This window comes from Tachypleus tridentatus, chromosome 8 (genome assembly GCF_004210375.1).
Source record: "Tachypleus tridentatus isolate NWPU-2018 chromosome 8, ASM421037v1, whole genome shotgun sequence".
In the NCBI taxonomy this organism is placed as follows: domain Eukaryota; kingdom Metazoa; phylum Arthropoda; class Merostomata; order Xiphosura; family Limulidae; genus Tachypleus; species Tachypleus tridentatus.
In genome coordinates this window covers 113583950-113606077 of record NC_134832.1, presented here as the reverse complement: position 1 = coordinate 113606077, position 22128 = coordinate 113583950, and the positions used below count along the sequence as shown (strand labels likewise).

The window sequence follows — 22128 nt, the reverse complement described above, 5'->3', positions numbered from 1 at the left end:
CCATTTCAAATCGTAAGTTTTAAAATTCCTCACAAAATCATGTCTTGATCTCATGTAAATTAGTCGTTATTGGATAAAAATCAGCGTTGAATGAAAACACTGGGAAAGTTCTAAGACACAAAACATAAACACTGCGGACGAATATATCATAAAATATAAGAATGTTTATTACTTGTCGATTTTCTTTGATGGACTTTCTGTAAGAATATAATAGGGGAAGTAGTTGATTCTAGAAATGTTGTTGTTGTTGTTGTTTTTGGAATTTCGCACAAAGCTACTCGAGGGCTATCTGTGCTAGCCGTCCCTAATTTAGCAGTGTAAGACCACCCACTGCCAACTCTTGGGCTACTCTTGTACCAACGAATAGTGGGATTGACCGTTACATTATAACGCCCCCACGGTTGGGAGGGCGAGCATGTTTAGCGCGACGCGGGCGCGAACCCGCGACCCTCGGATTACGAGTCGCACGCCTTACGCGCTCGGCCATGCCAGGCCTTCTAGAAGTGAGGAGTGAGAAATCGGCCATAGCTCTGAGTGAAAACTATAATAAAGTGTATTGTTTCATGCAAGACCAAGAAGAGTCAAATTGGTTAGAACAGGTAACGGAAACGCTACAGATAGATTCATTGTTTCAAGGATACCTCATTTGTACCTGAGATATATACTAAAATGGAAAAATAAGATAAAATAAAAAAACCTCAAAATCACACATTTCAAAAACAACTATAATAACATCTATAAGAAAAGATCAGCTCACTCACACATGAACATAAAAGCACCTAACCAGCACCAACACCTCATGTGGATTGCGCTTACCATTGCCTATGTTCTCAGACTGGTTGTCCAAGAACGAATTCAACCTCACTTAAAAATGTAATTACTGAATAATTCACAACATCTTGCTCTAGTAAAAAAGCATCAATCACAATGCACAAGTTGCTTTCTAATAAACATTAGTATAGAAAGAAAACTGCATGAAAAATATCTTGTTCGTGAAAGATCTAAATTTACTACAAATTGGACATGTTCTGGTCGTACTGAAGTGGTTGTGAAAAGAAACAGGGAAATCGCTACCATCTAGGAAAAGATAACAACTTCAAAACTTGTTACAAGTTTCTCATATAACGAAAACTTCGCGAACTGTACACTTTTAAAAGATGAAATTACTGGACTACATGGCGATAGTACATCATGGTAATCCTTTTTCCAACATACTTGTGAATTGTCACTCATAAACTTCTATACATATGATTTCCCTTAGCATGCTATTAAAGGACTACTCCTCCTTGCAGTATAGAGTCTGGAAAAATTTTCAAAATGTGTGGTCTAAAGTAGACGTCGCCGTCCTTGGCAGAAGCTCGCTATGATAGAAAATTGCAGTGTCAGATGGTAGTACATAATCATGTCCATCAGAATGAGAACGATAGATGACGAGAGAAGTGGGTTCAAGGGCAGTATAAGACCTTATTATAAGATGACATTAACCCTTTGTAGTCAATGAATACAAATGAAGTAGGATCATTTTCTAACTTGATAAAAAACAACAACCAAAAAACCCTAAGAATGTTCGCATACTCCTTTTTAAATTGCTTATTCTCCTAGGTATTAATGGGTTGAGCGCAGCAGTAGTGAGCATACCGGATTATGTATCCGAGGGTCTGCAAAATAGTATTCATCATCTAGGGTCATGGGTGCGTTAAAAGAGCGACTGTTAGATCCCTTTTTTTCGATTAAAGTGGCTCAAGAACAGATGATGGATAAATAGCTATATTCCGTTTAGTGTATCAGTTAAGTAGACAGCTAGTCCAGTGTAGCTTAGCACGAATATCTGAAACAAAACAAATGCAGATATTAAAATGTATAATGACTTTCAAGACATGCTCATGTTGTCTTATATGGCGAATATGATACATCAAAAGATGGTTAGGTAACAAAATAGGAAACGTATATATGTGTGTGTGTGTGTGTGTGTGTGTGTCAAGTAAAGTTTATCTAAGTTTGATATGACTTTTTGAAGATAAAATAATAAAAGACCACATCCGAGAAAGCTGAGTTATTGTTTGAGTTCAGTTGAAAGCCAAGTGTGTTTTGTCTGACTAATTAATGACATTTAAACAATAAGCCCCCAAGCACAGCGGCATGTTTGCGGACTCACACCGCTAAAATACAGGTTTCGATACCCGAGGTAGGCAAAGAACAGATAGCAGCCCATTGTGTAGTTTTGTGTTTAACTCAAAACAAATCCTTAAATAATAAACCCAATTTTTATTAGACTTGCTTCTCTTTCATCATTTGAGACATTAAATGGAGTGTTCAATTTATGTTTTGTTTTTCTCAATAAAAATGTTCAAGTTCATCAATCGTTGCTCAACATTATTCAAGATGCCAAAATTGAATACTTATGTTTCTCTCTGTTGAAAATGAATATATGATAAATTAATTTTTAGTCTGTGATCAAGATTCCAGTTTGTATTTTCCAAAATTACAATGAACGTTTGCGAATCTGGCATTCTTTTTTAACACAAACAATTCAGTATTATATTCTTTACGTTTCAAAGAATCAAAGCTCACATTTTGTGATATTTTATATGCCACTAATGTTATTGACGTCAAAGTTGCTATATAGTTTTACTGTGACTTCGAATGAAACGTTTCTTCTGTAGATCGATATAAGTTAGTTCCTTAAGAGAAGCGTCACTTAAGCGAGGACCGGCATGGCTAGGTGGTTAAGGCACTCGACTCGTAATCTGAGGGTCGCGGGTTCAAATCCCCATCACGCCAAACATGCTCGCCCTCTCAGCTGTGGGGGGCATTATTATGTGACGATCAATCCCACTATTCATTGGTAAAAGAGTAGCCCAAGAGTTGGCGGTGGTAGGTGATGACTAGCTGCCTTCCCTCTAGTCTAACACTGTTAAATTAGGAATGGCTAGCGCAGGTAGCCCTCGAGTAGTTTTGCGCGACATTCAAAACAAACCAAACCACTTAAGCAAAACCTCTTTTGTGTGCATGTATTTGTATGTGTGCGTTTCTTCCAAATTTGAAACCGATTTAACATAACATTTATTTGTTTCTAGTTAAGCACAAAGTTACACTATGGGTAATCTGTTCTATATCCACCTCGGGTATAGAAACCCGGTTTCTAGCGTTATAAGTCTGCAGAATTATCGCTGTGCCATTGGAACGGAAGGAGGGCTTAACAGAAAAGGTTGCGTCATCAAATTTTACTAAAACATTTCCAGAAAATGGTTAGCAGAAGTACAAAGGAGCAAATGCTGTGCCATCAGATGTTATTTTACCATTTACAGGAGATGTTTAGCTCAAGTTACTTCATCAAACATTGATTACTACTTTAGTATATGTTGGAACTAAATAAAGACGATAAAACGCCAAACTTTAAAACAAAGAACAACAAAAACAAAAAATTTGATAGAAAACTTTACGTTCCACAGAAATGAAGATTGTACGTTTTGTATTGTTACAAGTATCAGTGGTAACTTGTTCCGCTCGGTCAGTGGTCACTTTAGGGACTTATAACCTTTTGATCCATAGTTCGATTCCACGCGATGAACAATCTGAAAATTTGAACTAAAACAACGACCTATTGCACCAGCGTCGAAATATTCTTGCTCGTTTCTAATGAGACTTCAAATTAAGCGTGGTAGATGTAGCTACAATTAAAAATAAAATTGATTCCATGTTTTCGAGTTAATGGACGATGTAAAATGTGGTAATGTAACGAATAAGTACGGGCCTTTCTCCCGCTGCAAGGAGTTTTTAGTGTACGCCGCATGAAAATATAATGGCAAAGGGACGCGTGGTAGAAAATGACCTGCTTTTCTATTGATCTAAATATTTGACCAAATAACATAATTCCACCTATATATACAATACCCGGTTTCATAACAAACTTGTATCATTTTTCCTGTAAAGAAAATAGTCGTTCACAATGAGTTTACAATCATTTTATCCATAAAGTACGTTAAGGTACTTAATGGAAATATTTCAGTTTCGTGACCAAAAGATTAAACCTAATAATAAACAACTGTGACTCTGATTCAGATAAATATCATTTAAAGTTGGATTCCGGTAACAGAACTAGCAAAGCAGTAGATCAACTACATTAAACGTTATACACTTTCTTATAGCGTTATATAAACAGGTGGTAATCAAAACCTACAAGTGTAGGGTGTAACTTTTCGGTAGCAACTGAATTGCTGTGCTAAAGGAAGTAATTCACGCTACACCGTCTGGCTGGAAAAAAAAAAGGTCCTGGAGAGCGGAAACAGTCCTATCATGGAAACGTCCCGACAAATTAAAAAGGTAGGATAAGAAACTGGCTGTGTGGTATTTGAACGTACTTGGTTGACAATGCCTACCTGCTGGTAATGGGACTGACCAGGTACTGGTTTGATGACGTTGCATAACGCTCGTGTGCAACCTGCAGCTACGCTCCGATAGCTCGAAGCAGGCGGTCGGTCCCCAGGTTGGTGGAGAGACCTGAATACACTCCTCTCCGTCACACGGTCTTTGCCTTTACGTGTTAGTGTGTGACGTTTTAGTGTGGTTTAAGTAAATGGCCGTTTGCTGATGGAAGTTCATCTTCGTCATTTCTAAATTTTTCTGCCAGACGTTTGTAAAATGTCGCAAAAATATCTAAGTCCTTATGAACACACGTGTCTTCGTTGTGAGCAGACCGTGTACCAGGTGGACAAGGTTGGACCTCTGAAAGACTTTTCTTTCTTTCACCAGGGTTGTTTCAAATGTTTGGTTTGCGGCTCAAAGTTAACGCTTAGGACTTACTACAACAACCAACAAGATCAGGATGATAAAGAGGTCTACTGTCAGAACCACGTCCCGAAGACAGGTCCGGGTACCTTGGACGGGATGTCCGTGGGAATAAAGTCTGCTCTGAGGGCACCCCGCACAAACCACCTCGTCAATGACCAGATTCGCGGATCTGGCAAGGGAACATTCGATGTAGATGCGTTAGGTATCAAGACAGCCCTTGCATCGCCTAGACTGCACGAAGTGGAGAGCAAAAACCGAGAAAGTCAGGCCGGGAAGTTCGACGCTAGTGCCCTCCACATTGCCCACGGTATAAAGGCCACCAAACTTCAGAGACAGTATCGCATCGAGTATGCAGAGCGGACAATGGACGAATATTTGGTAAGTGAATATTTTTACGCATTGAAATGTAGTACCTCTAGAGACGACACTGAAATCAGTTTGAGCAAGAAAGTTGCTGTTAAATTTCTTGTTATTTGATATTTTGCACGAAATTAGTAGAAGATTTGTTTTTGTCACGACATTGGTAACTTTAGTTTTATGATTCCCTATCTGTAACTACTTAGCTGGATACAGCTACTGATAGGTTATACTTGTTTATATTTTTTGTGGCAAGAAATTAATAGTTATCTCGCAGAAACTGTGTGAAACTGCATGCTATATATCGATAATGTTTCACATGTCTTTAGCTCTTGTTTGTGTCATACATCAGATGAAATACTGGCTCATATCTCAAGTCTTTATCAAAAACTAACAAACACGTCATTTCAGTTCAAAACACTTAATACATCGCAACTGTTATTACGTTCAATGAAAAACAGACAGTATTTGAAAATGCCGCTGGATAAATTTATAGATGAGTTACAAGTTGTAACAAAGTAAGTTTGCGAACAGTCACTCCGATACTTGAAATAGTGGGAGCTAGCTGCTTATATGTATATATATATATTCGATGTTTCATGTATTCTGGACTACATGTCGTTTCAATACATATTACTCTGAGCGTGTAGTCATTACAAATTCTGAATATACGTGTTTTTCTTCTTTTTTTATTAATTTTTTTATAACGTCTGGTATGATAATGGTAATGCCTGATGGATAAAAACGCCTTTCCTCGACAGAAAAACACAGACAACTAAAGTTTGAGACATCCATAAGCTTAGACGCCGATAAGCAAGTCTGTGTCTGATGATACTAGAAAAATCCTTTAGACTTTTAAATAGTTGTAAAAGTATTACTGAGATAGTTTTCCAGCCTTGGGAAAATAAAAACAAACAATACAGTATCTTCTCAGTCACTAACTTTAAAGAGAACCACATATCTTATGTAATTTATCTTCCTGTTAAACGTAAGCCTTATTTTCGTTCAATTAGCTTTGTGAACGCAACAGAACATGGCATAATGAACAATTATCCGAAAATCATTACTAGGGTATTGATAGTGCCAGCGGATGTGACGTGATAATTTGATGGACTATATACCGTACACTGTTATGGCTACCCGTTTGCGTTGATACACTAGAGGCAACATAGTTAACTCATCGAAACGGAACTTGTTATTCTCGGGAATTTGTTTCGCTACGACCGATGCTTCCCAACAAGTGTCAGTAACCTTCTGGTGATGACCACAGCATGGCTGCCGAAATGATTTTGTACAGGATACTCGCCTGAGGTGGTTAACCAGCAAATACATGAAACCTGCCGTGGAAAAACAGCATAATCTAGAAAATTGTACTTATTAAATTAGGTGTTTACATTTGGTGGTCATTAATACAGATTTTAGTTACCTTAAGAGGTCAGTTTTATAAAATTTAAAACGTGAAAACATAATTTTCCCATGGCTTTTATACTTACAAAAATCTAAAATATATTTTCACAACTTTTGGAACGATATCTATTTTATACTTCAAACAATATAAATACCTGAAATATAATTTCACTGTCAATGTTGAAGAATATTACATTTTTTGTTTTTTAAATTAAATATATATATATATATATATATATATAATTAAGATCTTTATGAACAATCATATGCATAACAGAACGTGCCTATGTGAAAATTAATTTCTTGGAGATGAAGAAAACAATGAAAAAATGTTGATTAGCCAAATGAAAAAAAAATCTCTATTGCTGCGCGTTCTTGAATAAAAGGCTTAATGGTATTTTTAATCAAAAAAATATTTTAAAAAGGTTTAAAAAGGTTTGTCTTAAAATATACCTATTGTTTGTTGCCAAGTTGGATTAAAGTACAAAACTCGATTAAAAACTTTTGACAAAGGCATAAAATAAAGATATTCAAACATGAATGTGAACAAAGAACAAAAATTGACTTTTTCTAGATCTGTTAATGGATAAACTGACTGTGCTTTTTGCAATATCGAGCTTGTTGTCTTATAATGTACTTACTTCAGTCGACGTTGTTGTGTTGTAATTACTTCAATCAAGATTGTTGTCTTGTAATGTACGTACTTCAAATTGTGTTTTATCTTATTTTATTAATTGGTTCTTATACTTGTAAACCATCCCATGAGAATACAACAATCAAGTTGTTCTCTGGAAAGTATATACAAACCCCTGCTTGTTATATTTATATATACTTCCCTCAGTATTCCACCAGTTGCAAAATATGTGGACCATTATCTCTTAAAAATGCGTTAACTAAACTTTAAGAATCACGTACAAGCTTCAATGTATTTTATTTGTTGCCTGATGTTAAAAGGTGTCTGATGAATACATCTAGGCTCAGCTGTAATGAACACTTCCCTGGACATTCGACTAGTAAATCCTTTGATAAATGTCTCACAGATTGTCTAATCTTTGTAGATGTCCGTGGTTGTAGGTTATGTTGGAAAATGCTGCTTCTTTGCATGTTCGACTGATCCCATACAGGCGACACGTTCATTTGTCATTTCCGCGAGTCTAGGTCAATTACACATAGAGCACGTGCTTCTGCATTATAAACCAAGCTTATAATAAAGTTAGACTCATAAGACTAACTTGCTGGTGCGACTACTGGAAAATTGGAAAATATTTTAATATAGATAGAATATAAACATGGAGTTACGTGTTTTCTGTTTCCAGCCACTCTTTACTTTTAGCTGTCCACTTTTTGCACAATGAGTTATTTCTCCAAAGCGTCTTTTCAAATGTAGTAAAAATTTATAAATCCACCCGATGCTTTTACATCCTTTATATATTTTTACTTTTATTATTATTATTTTTTACATAGTTCATGCGGTTACAAAAACTAATATGTTATATAAATATTCAGACTCATAAATTTTATAAACATTTCATAATCAACCAAAATGGCTTAAAACTAAACCGTAGATTCTGTAGTCGCAAATTGCTAAACTTAAGATAATCACAATGCCTGTTATCTACTACTTGGCTCGGCATGGCCAAGCGTGTTAAGCCGTGCGACTCGTAATCTGAGGGTCGCGGGTTCGCATCCCCGTCACGCCAAACATGCTCGCCCTTTCAACCGTGGGGACGTTAGGATGTAACGGTCAATCCCACTATTCGTTGGTAAAAGAGTAGCCCAAGAGTTGGTAGTGGGTGGTGATGACTAGCTGCCTTCCTTCTAGTCTTACACTGCTAAATTAGGGACGGCTAGTGCAGATAGCCCTCGAGTAGCTTTGCGCGCAATTCAAAAAACAAACAAAACATACTTCTCATAACAAACTTTATCATCAATACTATTGTTAATTTTATCTTTTGTATCTCTAAATTTTCAACATGAGGGATAAATTATAATTTTAAATGACGAAAACTAACGGAGTATTATAATTTTGTTTTTGCCTCCTTGTTGTAAATCAGTAGCTTAGGCCTAATATGTGCAGTAACAAACACGATAATTTGTGTATTTTTATACTTTGATCCTAATATCAAATTTGTAACCAACAAAAAAATAAAAGAAATGTAAAACAAAAATTACAGTTTAACATGATTTTCAATGCAAATCAGTATTATCGGATGTCGTAAAAAAGTTACTTTAAATTTTGTTTCCGTAGGTGTACGGTATTGTTTAAAAATTGTAGAATGAGAGATAAAATGTATCATTTGTATTTGAGTATTAATATTTTTAACAGTAATAGTAGATTAGTCTAACTCGAGAGTTGGCTGTGGATGCTGTTGATAGCTGCCATCCCTCTAATCTTTCAGTTTAAAATCAAACAGCCGTTTCTGCAAATTTATGTGAATATTCTGAACCAAACGTTTTAACTGACTGAAAGTCAGTAAACAGAAGCACTGGAAGATGGTTGCTGAAAAAAGTCCCTCCCTTTGTCAGCGGTAAGTTTCCAGACTTACAAGGCGATGATGTTGAATTAGATTTCTTGCAGTGGACAGAGCGAATAGAGTGTAGCTCTGCAGAAACAAAGAGAAAAAAAAAACAGTGGCAACAAATATTGATAAAAACTGTAATCTAATGTCTGTGAATAATGAAACAAAATATAGAAAAGAACATCTCACTGGTTCGACTTACAAAACAAAATGTGTTTGCTTGATCGGTTCATATAGCTAAAGTGTATTTGTCCTAAGTAAATGTGGTAACATGTCTAACATTCTTGATAACATCAATACCAAGCACCTGGTGTTGTATTTTCCATATTTCTTTTAATTAGGTTGTTAAAAATTTCAGATAGGAATTGTTTTAAAATACCATTTTATATCCATCCTTTGTTTTTCAGGCTATACAGACTATCATGATTCTTATTACAAATATTAAAACTACTGGTTTCATTATTTACCATCTTCCATAATCTTCTAACATCGTAGCGTTATATCTAATATTAAATGTTGAGATTTGTGAAACGGAACGACGAATGTGAAGAGACATGAAATATTTTAGAACAATAAATATAAAGAAACCTCACAATAAAACTAAATTACATTAAACAGTTTATGCTCAACTAGCTCAATAAAAGTTGTCAATAATTAAATAGTGCATAGTAAAACAATTTAATTACAATAGTTTGTTATAAGACAAATAATTCTTGAAGAGTCTTATTTTCTCTTCTGCATCACTGATGCCTCAGCAGTAACACCCAGATGTTCGATCCCTGCTGTGAGCAGTGTTTCTGACTTTGTCCTAAGTATGCCAGTAATAAGCGAAAGTACACAGACCTTATGTATAATACTCTATATAACGAAACAGGAAACTGGAGAAATCCCATCAGTACCTTTAACTTTCATAAATGACTTTGCTATCACCGGAACATTGAAGTTATGTATTTTAAAATAAAAATAACATTTCTGATACATCCTGAATCATTCCCAGTTGATTAAACCATATTTGTCTGCGTGCAAAAGCCTACGAGGATATGTACGACAAACAAAGAAACTTCTTTCAAATTACAGTAGGATTTCTAAACATCCGTTTTCAGCACACCTTTTTTAAATATGTGTCATTTTGTTTATTTATAAGAACACTTTTACATAGTTTCGTAGAAATTAATACCCCCATTGACGATAGACGAAAACAACGCTGCATGTGTTTTTGTACTGACGATCAACAAACTTTGAAGGAAAGTTTTGTCCATGAATTATTTTAACAAGTTGTCCCACACAAGAAATCCTCGGCGACAGGTTCAGTAATGCAAATGTATAGTTGATAACACCAGTGTTGCTTCAAAGAACCACAATTATAATCGAGTGAATGTGAACGTTATTACTGTATCTTAATATTTATCAGTTTTATCCGTTATATATATTAAATACATTTTCAGACTTTTGGAATTCATATTGAAATTGTTTGTTTGGTTTTTAATTCGCGCAAAGCTATTCAAGGACTATCTGCGCTAACTGTCCCTAATTTAGCAGTGTAAGAATAGAGGGGAGGCAGATAGTCATCACCACACCCGCCAACTCTTGGGCTACTCTTTTACCAACGAATAGTGGGATTGGCCGTAATGTTATAACGTCCCCACGGCTAAAAGGGCGAGCATGTTTGGTGTGACGGGGATTCGAACCCGCGACCCTTCGATTACGAGTCGAACGCCTTAACCCACCTGACCATGCCGGGCCTCGTGGTGAAATCTTAGATGTTTTAATTATTACATTCTGACTTATAGTGTGTTCACATATTTATTTTTTTATAAGAGCACTTGTCTTTTTCGTGATTTTTTATTAGTAAAATTACAAAAAATATATAAAACTAAATAGACTGGTCATATTACAAGTACTGAACAAGTTCAGTGAAGGCTGAGAATTGCGAATCTGAAACATAAAATGTGTGCTATAAACACGAAGTATTGCCTAGACCAGTACTCAAGAAAAAAATATGTCGATTATGACGAAATTCTGATATCTTTAATTTCACATATATAATGTTTTCGTGCAGTTATCTAACACATTGAAATACTTGGGTGTCGTCTACGATAAACATTTGATATGGAAGGCTCACCTTACAACTGTCAACTTCAAGGTCGCACAACGACTCACTTTTGGCAATGTCTGGCTTGAAACACGTGAAGTTTGAATCCACCTGTTCTAATTTATTCTTACAAAGCCTTCACTCGTCCTTGCATAATCTATGGCCATATGTCATGGATATCCGATTCTTTTTTTTCTTTTCACGGAAAACATATAGTGCTAGAAAGCCATGCCCTCCGTCTAACCTACAAAATAAAGGTATCCAGTTCAACGCATGACTTATATGATCGCATCACCTTTCATAACATTCTTCAGAGATTAGCTGCTTCTTGACTTACAATGTCATCGTTGATGAATTGGTTTGGCCTCCAGTTTAACATGTATGAGATGTCTCTACCAGAGAGTATGTCCCTTCTCCTGCGTAAAAATCGGCCTCTATCGTAATTGAAGAGCATTGTTTTTTACTTATATGATTCCGTTTTAGAATCATTTTCACTACAATAAAATTATACCTGTTCAGTCACGTTATGGAGAGGGCGTAATTCTCCGGTAGTCTTATGAGCTCCTTATGAGTTGGAATAACTGTGATTACTACTGTTTGTCATATTCCAGTCAGCTTGTCCCCTCCCCCAAGAGAGACAGCGGCGTGTCTTTCATTCCAAAGTTCTTAACGTTAGATCTTTACTTATATCTTATCATGATATAAGCGACGCATGTAAAGACATCTGATGAAGAAAACTCTGAAGAATTGAAAATAAATTTTAAGAAATAAGTCTTTGTCACTTGAATGGTAAATATTTGGGTTGTGAACTACATTTTAAAGTGTTTTTTATAACACAGTTTTATTTATCTTTAAACTTATAATCTGTCAGCTTTTTGCTTGTTTTTAAGTAATCTGATGCAGTCTTTGAGCTGTTATTTATACGTCTCGCGGAAGTAGTTGAAATATAATTGATTTCCTGTATTTCAGTCTGTACTGAACTTGTGAAGAGTATTTTATTCAGTCTGGATCACGATACTTTATACAGAGTTTTGCAATAGTACTTTATGTTGTCTGACAATAAATATCTTTAACTAAAGATCTGAGAGACAAGACTTATTCAGAGAAAGGTTTCTTCACGTATCTTACAAGTTGCACAAATTTTGGAAGAGAAAAGGCTGAGTACCGCCTCGTGGTTTGCGTGACTGAGTTCTGTTGTTTGCGCTCCGTTACAGCAAAAATAAAATAAAAATTATGTTTCGCACTTGAAATCGTTTGCCTGACAAGAGTAATCCAAATTTTCAGTTGACGGTGTTAACTAGTTGCCCTCTCTCTACTCTGTCACTTCAAAATCAAAGATCGCTAAGCGCAGATAACTCTTTGTGTAGTTTTGCGAGAAAAACAAACAAACAAACAGTGAAGGAAGAACTGTTCTTACTGAGATTTAAAGAAATTTTGTACCCAGATTTCTAAAATATTTCATACCCAAAACTAATAGTTTTTACGTTTGTAAACGAAGTTTCTCGAGTAATTAATCACCTATACAAGTATTAAAAAAGTCGTTTAAACCACTAGATTAATAACATGATATTTGTTTGTTTTTTAGATTTATCTGAAATGTACCAAGTTACTTTCTTTAAAAACTACCGGTCCTTTATCTCGCTATTTTCTACTCGGAAAAAGGTCAAATATCTATTAAAAAGGTTTATTTACATAGAATGATGAAATAAAAATTTAATTTGGTGCTATTCAACAGTATTTATTAACATAATAATATATTACTTTAATATTCATTAAAGACTTGGATGGTTTCAGAAACTTTAATCATTAAATAAATTTGAGGAATTTTAAAGTGAAAATGTGTATCTTATGAAGAAAATCTGCATATATTACTTAACAAGATTGTGTACGTTGAAATGTAACATTAAAAATGGCAAAAATAATTTCCAAATTTGGTCTAATTCTTTCTATCTGCTGATTTTGGTTTTTTCAAATTTCGCGCAAAGCTACATTGAGGCTATCTGACACAGCCGTCTCTAACTTAGCAATGCAAGACTAGAGGGACTAGTAATCACCACCCACAACCAGCTCTTGGGGTACTCTCTTTCCAATGAACAGTTGGATTGACCATAACGTTATAACGCCCCTAGGACTGAAAGGGTGAACATATTTGATGTAATAACGATTCGAATACGCTCCTCTAACCACCTGGCCAGGCCAGGTCTTATCTCTTGATAAACACTACATGCATTTCCTTTACCCCGGAATGATCTTCAATAAACAAATGATCCGTTTAACCGCTACTGATAAACAACAACTGGGTCGAACTACTGTTTTTTTACCTCTTCTTATTGATACTTTAGTGTCTTTGACAATCAGCAGGTAGAACATGATCGTGAAGCCATTGCAATAGAGAAGTGATTATAATGTAACCAGTAACTGACTTGTAAAAGCATGTGTAATCATTTAGTTTCAGTTTGTTTCATCACGAAGGTTAAGCTTTTTTTTTCATTTCTTTAACTTGTATGTAGATGTTATATAATGTTTGCATTATGTATGATGTCTTCATGTAATTCAGGGTGTAAAACAGTATTATCGTCCGTGTGTGATTTCCTATTCATCTTCAGGATTCCATACAATATTGTCATTCGTGTTTGTTTTCATGGTCTCGTTCAGGATTTTGTGCAACATTGTTATCGTGTATGGTTTTGTATCCTCGTTTAGGTTCGTACTTATACATTTTTTAGAATATATTTATACAAAAATATATGAAATACGCTTTTTTATAGCCCTCAGTAGTTGTAAGTTTGTAATCTACATACGTATAAGGGTTATCCGAAATGTTCGTCGCCTGAACTAAAAACAATACAAAAAAAGCAACTAGAATCTAAGTTGTTTTTTTTTACAAATAACAAGTTTGAAACTTTTTATGAGTAAACAACACGCAACGTATAGCTAAATGAGCTTATCTTGTGCATTGCTGATTTCTGAAGGAAAGAAGTGAGAAGTGTTAAACATCACAGAGAATAGCGAACTTCGTATGTGATCACACACTTTTTAACAAGAAAATAACACCGCAAGAAATCCACCAGTGAAAAAGTGGTGTGTGAGCTAAGTGCAATAGACAGTCATATGAAGATGATCCAAATTCAGGTCGGCCATCGACATTAATCACAATAGAAATTTTAGATAAAGTTCATGATTTGGTTATATATGTTAGCATGATTACCATTAGGAAGCTAGAAAAAGAAGTGGGAATCTATAAAAGTATTGTAGCAAGCATTTTAAGTGGCACTTCGAATATGAGTGAGTTTAGTGTGAGATGGGTTTCAACTTTGTCACATGAGCAGAAATTTATCCCAGTTGTTGAAAGCCAATGTCAACTCTAAAGGTTTCAATAGATTCGTAAATATGGACGAAACGTGGATCCTCCACGTCCACCCACAGACAAAAATGCAAGGTGTGCAGTAGAAACATCCAAATTCACACATCCCAAAGAAGTTCAAGTCACAACCCTTTGCTGGAAGGGTCATGGCATAATTTTTTGGGATGCCAAAGGTGTTTTAGTATTTTATTATTTGGAAATGGGTCATATAGTTAGAGGAGATTACTATGCATCCTTAATCAACAATATGCGCCTAAACATAAAAGAAAGGTGAAGAGTATTGCTAAAGAAAAGGATTTCTGTTCAATCAGAACAATGCATCATCTCGTAAATCACGTGTTCTTTTGAATGCTACCCATGAAGCTGGTTCGAGTTCTCAATCACTCCTCCCATCTCACCGAATTCAGCTTCAAATGACTTTTTCCATTTTCCTTATTCTCACAATATTTCGAAGAGATCAAATATTTAAGTGGTGATGACCTTTTACAATACTGTCCAACCATGGACTGAGGACCAGGAAGAAAAAGAGTTCATTGTAAAGGGCATAAAAGCCATAGAGCATCAGGAGTCACAAGGGCATTGTATTGAAAAATAAATCATACTTCAACGAATATATCTTTTCTTTATAAGTTGGACTACAAACGTTGCTACAATCTTCGTACATAAGGTATCACCTGTCGTTGAAAACATGTACTTGTATTAAAATATGCATAAAGAAAAGCAAAGTCGTTTTAACGTAAAGTTGTGTCTCTTTAAACGTTATTAAAGCTTTAAAGTAAGAGTAGCCTGAGTGACATAAAATGTGCGATCAACCAATAATACTCAAAACTGTTCCAACAACACAATGTGATGTTAAAGCAAAAAATAATCTGATTGGTAAACAGTCATTTCAAAATTACGTGATTACAAATTTTTGTTAATTTACTATTCTGTTTCTCCCGTTCTAATTTAACCATATGGAAAATCAACTTTAAAATTAGTACACTAATGGGTTAGACAAAACCCTGCCTTGTTACTGTCAAAGAGCACTGAAAAACTATAATATTGCTGTTGTCTGCTAATGACGCCTGGTTACTGTGTCTTGGAAGTGAAATAAGGTTTTGTTGGTATAGATTTATAGTGGGACTTAGAATTTGTGCAACTTACTGGCCATAACCACTTGGCGATAATCTGGAGGACTTAAAATATTTAGTTCCCAATAAAATGACTGAGATTTGTCTAACGAATACGCATTTGATTTCAAAACGAACAACAACAACAAAAAAGAACAAACGTTAGTTACTTTGCCACAACAACAGCAAGAGAAAAAAAAAAAAAGACAGAAAATGATAATATTTGAAATTTTAGGAATTTTATTACCAAGAGTGGTAAAAATAGTCTTAAATGTTTTTGTTATCTGATTATTCGGTGTACCGTTATTTATTGCCAGCTTTAATACCCTTAATACCCCAGGGGCTTAAAAAGTTATGTTTTTGATTTAAAACTTACTGGCCATTTGAATTTCTCATATACTATATTATTCTTATTTACGATAAAAGGCCTAGACTGTGGGTAACAATGTTAAAACTTGTTTCTATACATGTACAACCTCCACATATTTGTTTTTGTATGCATTTTCCGTAGTACTGTTACAATTGTATTCTAGTGAAATTGCAGGAGCCAACATACAAAGAAAATCACGACGCGTCTCTACCATAGCGCCCTCTATTGGTTTGACATCACTAACCAAGCAGCATGAGTTTAATTAAGCCAAAACGTTACACCTCTCATTGTTATCGTGTATATACTTTTCAAATAATAACACACTCATTATGAACCTTACTAAAGGCACTTTTTAAAGTATTTTGAAAGGAACTTTGTGAATTATTTTGCTGAATATTAATAACAATAAAAAGACAGGAGCATATAAAACATTTGTACGCACCATTACGTGGACAGTTAGAAAGAAACATTGTATTTAAACGACATTAAGATATCTTCTGAAACATTCTCTCAAGTCAAGAACTGAAGAAGAAAACAAAACACGTTATCTCTTAAATGTATACTTACGTTCTCTCCTATTTACCAATGAAAATTTCTAGTGCTTTTGATGGAGTTAGGGATTCAGAACAAGGGACGAGTCCCTTAAATACATGAGTTACAAAAATACTTCCTCCCAACCAACACAAACAGAAGTCAGAATTTAGGTCGTAAACACACTGTCGGCAGTAGCAATTGGTAAAATCTGTTTAAAATGTGTACGCATACTTTGATGTAGGCGTAAATTAGTGACACCCTTCATACTTCCCTCTGTAACTCCATGTAGCCTTATCAGGGTTGTGTGTTTTTTAACTACGGGTGTAATTTAGTTTATAATGCTTCCAGAATCAAAATGGGGTTTTATCAGTATATTATAATGGTTTAATATAACATATATTAGAAAAATCTAGGCTATACATTTCAATATAAGTACAAAAAGAAATCAAAGTTATGTGTGTGTGTAAAAGAAGGTTTCGAAGTTTGTGACTAAATTATTTGTGATTCAGTTTCCCCATTATAATCCCCTCTTCCAACACAGGCACATTGTAGCAGCGTTATTACAAAATAGGTTTGTGAATGGAACTAAAGTTCAGTCGTACAAAATATTTTGTAAGCATGTCTACAGTTGAGTTGTTTTTGTTACTGTTTGTAGGGGTCGGGCGGGACTGTTTTTATCTACCACCCAAATCTACATCCATCGCTGAAGGTCATGTTACTTCGCAGACCACCTGTTTTACTACGTAGTAAACTGAACAGCAAAACATTTCACTGAAATGGAAATTATTTATTTATTTCGGGACTTATTTGATTGGCTGGATGTTTTAATGGGTGCATTAAAATTACGAGGATAATCGATGGGCTTTTAAAGATTAAGTGACATAAAAATCAAGTTATTTATTTGTAATTATATATATATATATATATATTCCATAAACATACTTACCTTTTCGTATAATTAAAAATTTCCTTTCAATCAGACTAAACAATCTATGCATGGGCTATATTATACAGAATGAACTACGAAACGATAACTGGCACTTCTCTGGGCTATGAGCTGGAAGTAATAATAGAAATATAAGTGCTCGCTTTATATAAAAGAAATTTCGTACCATGAAGAGGTAAAGGATATAGTTTTCTACTATCTGATAAAATGGCTTACATACTTTGATGGGTCCGACATGGCCAGGTGGTTAGGGCGCTAGACTCACAATCCGATGGTTGCAGATTCGAATCCCCGTCCCACCAAATATGTTCGCCCTCTCAGCCGTTAGGGCATTACAATGTAAAGGCCAATCCCATTATTAGTTGGTAAAAGAGTAGCCCAAAGGCGATGCGGGGAGGGAGTGATGACCAGTTGCTTTCCCTCTACATTTTCACTGCTAAATTAGGGACGACTGGCACAGATAGCGCTCGTGTTGCTTTGTGCGAACTTCAAACCAAACAAAACAGCTTGTAGTAGGTTACAATTACGCACACACACACGAACCTATAAACTTCTATACAACGAACTTCTCTGTATCAGCGGCTTATGAAAGCCGACACAGACTGAAATTACAGGTTTTAGCTGATCATGGTATGAACTAGTTACTTAGCACGACCAAATATATTTTGTATACAATAGTTTACTAACAGATCTAGAAAGTTAAGCCGAAGTCAAATGCCTTTCAAGCATTTTCTTCGTTATGAAAGAGTTGACAAGAATGTATGTGGTAAAATTTACATGAAATAAGACAATCCTGATACTCTGAATCTACGTATTATGTAACAGTGTGAAAGGCCTTAAAATATTTTCACTCTTCTGTAAAACAATATTACATTTTCTTAATTTTTTTATTTTAACTTTTTGCAATTTACTAAGATTCGATTTTAAAAATAATACAGATGTGATGTTTTTGTATGAGCCCTCGAAATCTAAGAAAAACAAATTAGATTTGGCTGTGAATAGATTTTGTGTAGTAAGACAGTTAAGTCACACAAGACTCGGAGAATAAATGAAAAAAACGTGCCTCTCATCACAATAAGGAATCACTTCCTTTTTTATAACATAAAAGTGATCCTTAACCTAATTAAACGATTCAGCTAAAAACACGTGTCACAACTGAAACTGGCACCAAGTGAAAGTAAACCACGCTAACATATAATGCTAAGACGGAACACGACATCTTTTGTTTTGTTTTTGAATTTCGTGCAAAGCTACACGAAGGCTATCTGTGCTAGCCGTCCCTGATTTAGCAGTGTAAGACTAGAGGGAAGGCAGCTAGTCATCACCACCCACCGCTAACTCTTGGGTTACTCTTTTACCAATGGATAGTGGGATTGATCGTTATATTATAACGCCCCCACGACTGAAAGGGTGAGCATGTTTGATGTGATAGAGATTCAAACCCGCGACCATCGGATTACGAGTCGACTGTTTTAACCACCTGGCCATACCGGGCCGCACAACACCTTTAATTAACACGGTAAGTTTAATCAGAACGTAGTGTAAACAGCATTTCACTGTAAATATATAGGTCCGGCATGACCAGGTAGGTTAAGACGTTCGACTCGTAATCTGAGGGTCGCGGGTTCGAATCCCGATCGCACCAAACATGCTCGCCCTGTCAGCCGTGGTGGCGTTATAATGAAACGATCAATCCCACTATTCGTTGATAAAAGAGTAGCCCAAGAGTTGACGGTGGGTGGTGATGACTAGTTACCTTCCCTCTAGTCTTACACTGCTAAATTAGGGACGGCTAGCGCAGATAGCCCTCGTGTAGCTTTGCGTGAACTAAAATAAAAAATCCTGTAAATATATAAACATTAATTAAAAATTACTCATACGTAATACTAAAAGACAAAAAGAAGAAAACAAGACTTGTGGCTGTATCAACTAGGAATGTTTATTTGAAAATTCGCCTCAGATTTTTAAAGTTAAAAGTTATTAAAAGAAAATATGTTGTTCTGTTTCATAGTGAAACACGGAGGCATATAGATTGTAACTTGTAATTGTTAATATTGTGTCGTATTTCCTTGTTGGATCTATGTGCACTGAAACAATAAACACTAAAAACAATACACACTGGCCTTAAATGTTTTACAGATGAGAGGATGACACAATACTAGTAAAACTAGTTCATCTGTGGATATTCTGTACGGCCTAAATACTCAAGTCAGGTCGACGACATCTTCCGTTAGGGTTAGTTGTCGCGGTTCAATTTATCTATTGAACTTGGTGCGAAATGGTCCATTTGCTTGCTTAGCAACAATGCGTCTTAGTAACAAATTATCAATACACAGATATCACGTGTTTTCAACATGCACTACAAGCATTCGGAAAGATTCTAGGTTAACCAAGACCGGGTTCGTAAACTGTTAACTTATTTCTGCTTATGTTAATATTTATGTGTTAATTTTTTTCACAAGACATTTCTTACGTTTATTGGCAATACGTCTCTCTCTCACTTGCGTATGTCTATAAATAAGCATTTAACGTTGACCTAAAACGATGCAGTAATATAATACAATCAGTTTTAATAAGTTGTTAAATATGTACTATTTTAAAACCTATAATACTGTTTCATGCTCGTGTTGTCCAGTATTGGTCTTATCTTCTAGTCTAGATCAAAACTATCTCGTTTAATATCACGTTCTAGGAAAATCTAGCTCTTTTTAATATCTGTGTATTTGTATATACCTTGCTGCGATATGCAAGTGGTTGTTCGAACAAAGTAGGTCACGTCACGATATCGGAAGTCGTCACACCACATTTTTGTAATTCTCACTATTATGTACCAGCTTTCAACGCCCTTGCACTTAATAGTAGAATATACTGTCGGGAAAGAACTGTTTTAAAATTCGTACATTATATTGGCCAATAACCTGTTCGGACGAACGGCAAGTTTCACACTAAGATGGCGAACAATGACTTTAGTCTTGCAACCTGATGAATGAAGTATACTTACTCGATCGTAAACAGTTCCCTACAGGTTGTGCATATTAATTTAAGTAGAGTAGGGCTCTAAAACAATAACAGAATGAAGTTTTGAAAGGGTTACCATTATGATATCTGGTTAACGCCTGCGTAACATCGACGTATTTAACTATTATTTTATATCCAATTTTTAGTGGGCCCGGCATGTGTTAAGGCATGCGACTCGTAATCTGAGGGTCGTGGGTTCGCGTCCCCGTCGTATCAAACATGCTCGCCTTTTCAGCCGTGGGGGCGTTATAACGTGACAGTCAATCCCACTATTCGTTGGTAAAAGAGTAGCCCAAGAGTTGACGGTGGGTGGTGATGACTAGCTGCCTTGCCTCTAGTCTTACACTGCTAAATTAGGGACGGCTAGCGCAGATAGTCCTCGTGTAGCTTTGCGCGAAATTAAATAATAAATAAATAACAATAAACAATCAATTTTTAGCCGTGTTGTACCTAATGTGTTACAGTGACGTTTCCCCTAACTTCTATCTGATGTTTGACAAAAAATATGCAATAATCAACCGGGAAATAATGGATTTCAAGTAAGGGGCCATTTATTTAAATACAATTATTTCCTTTAAATACTAATGGCAAATAAGTATTAAATTTAATAATTCTACGAGTAGATCGAGTATTAGTCAGTGACATTAAGTACATTAAAAAGAAATAGAAAACCGACTTCGGTTTGTGAAAATGAAATGTTCTTAAGTTATTAGAACTAAGAAGTTTCTTGCCTATTCACCTGAACAACACCTTACCTCATGTACACAACGGGTTGAATGGCCAGATCAGAGGTCCCTATGCATAACCACCTCTACATTGTAAATGCGGGCTAGAGAAAAAGCCGCGGTAGGCAGCAATCGCCACAGCAAGCGGCTGCTTTTAACCAAGTACACAGTTGAGTTGACTGTTACTCTTATAACATATCTATAACTAAATATACGAAGGGTGTTTGGCAGAACTGGTCTCAAGCCCAAACCACTTGACTACACTGTGGCCAAATCTGAGAATAATTACAGATGCGCAATCTTTACTTTCTGACTATAAGCTAAATTCGCTGAGTAGAAACTTTTTTAGGGAAAAAACAAATTTTTCATACACGTTTATTTACAAATGGCGTTACCTCAGATTTCATGGATAAATGCCAAGCTATTGTAGAACTGAACGCTGACTTGTCTTTCCGCTTCCGTTGAACGTGTACAGATTAAATCATGCAAGATTATTCATGACTTAAGGTAATATTTTCGTTTTACGCTGTGCTTACTTTTAATAAGATAATGTGATATCTCCACGGTTTTTTTCTATTTGAGGTAATTGAGCATCTTTCATAAGTTTCGTAGGACGAAGTTCTTTTATGAGTACACACCTGCTTTGTCGTTTCTCCAAAATCGGCAGGTTGATAAGGAATAACTGTAATGCAGCATCAGTTTTAAAATTAGATTAATAAAAGTAATTCCTTTCGACCTATTTTTTATACATTTTGAGCAAATATGTAAGTCTTAAAGACTATGTGCCCTGTATAATCAGATTTTAAAAGCCTATATACATATATCCCATATTCAAATATCAACTTTGCTGTCTTATGTATGTAAGTTTCAAAGAGTATTTTTCTAATGCATCT

At 35.4% G+C, this 22128-nt stretch overlaps 1 protein-coding gene across 1 annotated transcript in view; it reads left to right on the top strand.

Moving 5' to 3' along the window:
• The first annotated feature begins 4467 nt into the window (after positions 1-4467).
• Positions 4468-22128, top strand: part of LOC143223241 (hillarin-like) — a 29270-nt gene continuing 11609 nt past the window's right edge. Inside the window, exon 1 of the mRNA XM_076450913.1 lies at positions 4468-5169. Within this exon, the coding sequence (XP_076307028.1) occupies positions 4642-5169 (528 nt within the window). The 5' untranslated portion in view covers positions 4468-4641. The remainder of the gene's footprint in view (positions 5170-22128) is intronic.